The following is a 3,951-nucleotide window of genomic DNA, read 5'->3' on the forward strand; positions in this document are numbered from 1 at the left end:
CAATAATGAGAGAATAGCAAAAAAGAAAGCAAGCTAGAGACACTAATTTCCCTTTGCATGTTCTATGGCTCTTTGAAAGCGATTCATATACCTATCAATCTTTTATTGCATTTCATTTAATTGATGTGTGGACATTATTTTATAAAATACGTATCGTAGTTATCTTGAATATATTAATTATTTATGTATATCTTGATTTATGATATCGAGAGTAGGATCGAACTCATATAAAGTTGAAAGTTCTACAAGTTAGAAATTTTAATAAATTTCTATCTTGTTTTAATAAAGTAATTTGAGATATATAGTTTTAATAATGTGGACAAGTGATATTAGACGAAATGAGCAAAAACAATAGATGAATTTCAGATGAAAAAGAGGAAAATGCACATGCAAATATAGAGAAGATCAGATAAAGGTAGCTGAAAATGGGTTGTACTGAAAACGAGACTGATGATCCAACAGTCATGCAGTAAATTAAAAAAAAATGATATGAAGAGTAAGTAAATGTAATGAGTATGAATGAAGAAAACTAACGAAGAAGAGGGAATAAAAAAATTTAAAAATAAGCCAAAATCGTTTGATTAGTAGACTAAATTATCAGTTGTGTATGGCACTTAGCAATCGTTTGATATTCAAGAATTAATTTTTGGATTAGTTTAATCCCAAATTTTATAGAATAAGGGGGATATTCAATATTAAGCCCAAAACAAATTTTTTATTATATAATTTATCCCAAAATTTTTATGTACGTGAGCTTATCGGCGGACCACTCTTGAGTTAGTCTTACGTAGGATTTAAAACTAAAAATGAACTTTGCAATAAGAAATTCCTTATGGAACAGTTTCGATTGGCGTCGGGAACATCCAATTGATTTCATTTGTTTAGTTTTAAAACATATACTAATATTTTACTTTAAAAACTGAAGCAATAGAAAATATGAATATTTCATAGTCAAGTAAATCACATAGAATCCTACATATTTTGCGGGCTAACAAGAATGGAGAGTTGTATAGTAGAAGAGTGCGTGCAGGCTGCGTCCCGGTTAATGTTTAATATTAGTTCGATTAGGCAGGTTGTACATACATCATCTGTTAGTTCGATTGTTTCTGTAGTGGCACAATCACAATCTGTAAACTTTTTTTTGTTATATGCTAGTATTTACTTTTTTCTGACAAAAAAAAAACATATAATCCTATAATTCTTTGGACGGCAAAAATATATTTCTTTCTGTTATATTTTTTTAGTCTATTTAATTGAAAAAGACTGCTTATTGTACATTCAAAAATTCTTTGATTTAGTCAAAAACACAATATTTATTTTTTTAAAATTTCATATCAAGTAACAAATTAAAACACGAAGTAATAATAGAATGTGAATGAGGATGAGGTGGTCCCTGTAGTGATGAAAGTACAGAGAAGTGTACAACAAATTTGATGTATGATGGCACATGGGAGGCCATGTTATCCCTTGCAGTTTCACTCACAATAACTATAGTTACTACTGTTAAAACCAATTATTAATACTGTAAAACTAGGCCCTCTCTGCACCAACTATTTGAAACTCCTATCTTAACTACTTCTTCATTCATATATATGTTGTTATTGCCATAAATATTAGGCCCTAGTAGATAGTCATTTGATTGATAAAAACACATACTACCCCACTTCCAACACCATCATACTTCTTGATATTTTCATCTTAGTATACTTTCTATAAATTATATAGCAAAACTTAATGCCCTAGGTAGAGATATAGTCACTCAAAATTTGAAATTTATGATATTAAATACAATGCAGAGAGTACTTAATGTGAATCAAAATGTATATTTATTTGATTTTCTAATATTAAATTTTGACTTTAGGCTATTAAGTGGCCCTTGCCCCGGTATAAACTCTAATTCCTGCCGTGATTATAGGTATATTGGTAATTATTTAGCACTCCCTCTGTCCAATACTACTTGTTTACTATCAACTTTACACACTTTTTAAGAAACTATAAATAGAAGGGTAATATCATTGTTTTCAAAAAAAAATTTTGGGGTGAGTTAGGGGAGAGTCTCGGGGCGGGGCGTACCAAAAATGCTCTAGGGTGCAAATTGAACACGTAGATCCATAAGACGTAAGTTCTAGAATTTAGGGTGCAAGCTCCAAGTGTAAAAACGTACGCCCTCGGCATTTTTTTTATTTTTGTACTTTTTTGCTTTAAATCATGTTTTTTTTTAAATTATTGGTGTAATGATATTTCTGAAATTGTAATTATAATACTTTTTTTTCTTCATTATTGGTTATTATTACCTTCTCAAATAAAAATCATAATATTTTTTCTATATATTATAGTTATTCATTAAAATTTATTTGTAAAATAATTGAAAGTTTTACTTTTTCTTATTTTCTTAGTAATAAAATTATTAAAATGAATATATATGAGACTACGCCCCGTAGATCCATAAGACTTACGCTCCGTGTTTCGGGACTTACATCTTACCCCGTACTGCATAAAACGTTTCACCTCACGCAGGCGCCTTTTAAACGCTGGGTAATATTATTATATCACCCTCTAAATATAATATATATACACTGTCTAAAAAAATGTAATAAAAATAATTACCAATACAAATAAATTAGAAATTAAATATAATATTATCTATTAATTTTATAAAATAAACCAATATTATTAAATATCTCAAAATAATATAATCAACGACTATTGTTGAACAGATATCTTTCAAAAGCAGAGCTGTAAAACAGAGAGAGCAACAAACAAAATGCACTGCTCAATTATAAGTATTGGCGGAGAAAACTATATATGGCACGCTCATCATTGGACTTCACAATTCAATTCAACTTCTCAATTTTCCCAAACAAAAATATACTCCCCTACCTCTCTCCTATACTAAATATAGTTATTCAATATAAAAAAATAAGAAATAATTTATTTTTTAAATCTATTTTATCCTTGTTATTATTCAATATCTAATACATTTTCTAAAGTATTAAATTTAATATATGTAATTATATTAATTCTATTATTTATTATTTCTTAAATATGCGTCAAATCATAGTAGATAACTATGATCGGAGAAGGAACAGTAAAACTACAGACAGAATTGATAGACATTTGTATAAAAAACGGCAAATTTAAATATATTGAGACACATTTAATAATTAACTTCTCTCATAGGGTGCTTGAAAAAACACCACTTCAAGGGAAAAAAATTCCAACCAACCCATAAAAAAACACTACTAATATCCATGTGATTCCTAGGTCAGGGTTAGAGGAAATTGACAAAATAATAAACAAATAAAAAAAAAATTAAAAACAAAAAAAGTGAAAAGAAAGACGTTACAAAAAAAGAAGCAAAAAGACTACTAATTTAACTTGCTTCATCTTGAACACATCTTTCTTAATTCACTCCAAAATTAAGCTTAATACCTAATATTCACCTTTTTTCTTCTTTCCAATTATTTAATTATCTCAGCATTGATGTAAGTGATTGGAAAACAAATTCTTCACATGGAATTGTAATGCCCATATCATGATCGAACCCAAATTCTTCCTCAGCGCAACGAAGGAGGCATTGAAACTCAGGATGACTCAAAAAAGAAATAGGTACGATGTATCGAGTCCTATTTTCTCCCACGTAAACTGCAAAATGTCCTTTTGGTACGTCAACAGGAAGGTGGTCTTCGTTTTTTTTACCCAAACTAGAACACTTCTTCAAAATTTGCTTCAAAACAGGAGATTGTGACAACTTAGTTGATTTTTTGATGGCCATTTTAGTATGGTTTTCTTGAAGAAATTAAAGAAAGATGAGAGCTTCAGTAAGAAATACTTTTTTGCTTTGAGAGAATGGAATGATACTAAAGAAGTGGTGGTGGTGGTTAGGATAGAGGGAAGTGAACCTATTTATGGAGAAACTTCCCATCTATTTTTTATCTTCTAACTAGGTGT

At 29.2% G+C, this 3,951-nt stretch overlaps 1 protein-coding gene across 1 annotated transcript; it reads right to left on the bottom strand.

Moving 5' to 3' along the window:
* Window positions 1–3,145: 3,145 nt before the first annotated feature.
* On the bottom strand, window positions 3,146–3,880 carry LOC102601200 (auxin-induced protein 15A-like). The gene has a single exon (XM_006359555.2). It carries the CDS (start codon window positions 3,773–3,775, stop codon window positions 3,470–3,472), a length of 306 nt encoding a protein of 101 aa, XP_006359617.1. The 5' UTR covers window positions 3,776–3,880; the 3' UTR covers window positions 3,146–3,469.
* Between the last annotated feature and the right edge of the window lie 71 nt (window positions 3,881–3,951).

This window comes from Solanum tuberosum, unplaced genomic scaffold (assembly GCF_000226075.1).
Source record: "Solanum tuberosum cultivar DM 1-3 516 R44 unplaced genomic scaffold, SolTub_3.0 scf00290, whole genome shotgun sequence".
Lineage (NCBI taxonomy): Eukaryota > Viridiplantae > Streptophyta > Magnoliopsida > Solanales > Solanaceae > Solanum > Solanum tuberosum.

Excerpts from the sequence above, each read along its gene's own strand:
- LOC102601200 (XM_006359555.2), bottom strand. The coding sequence starts at position 3,775 with ATGGCCATCAAAAAATCAACTAAGTTGTCACAATCTCCTGTTTTGAAG.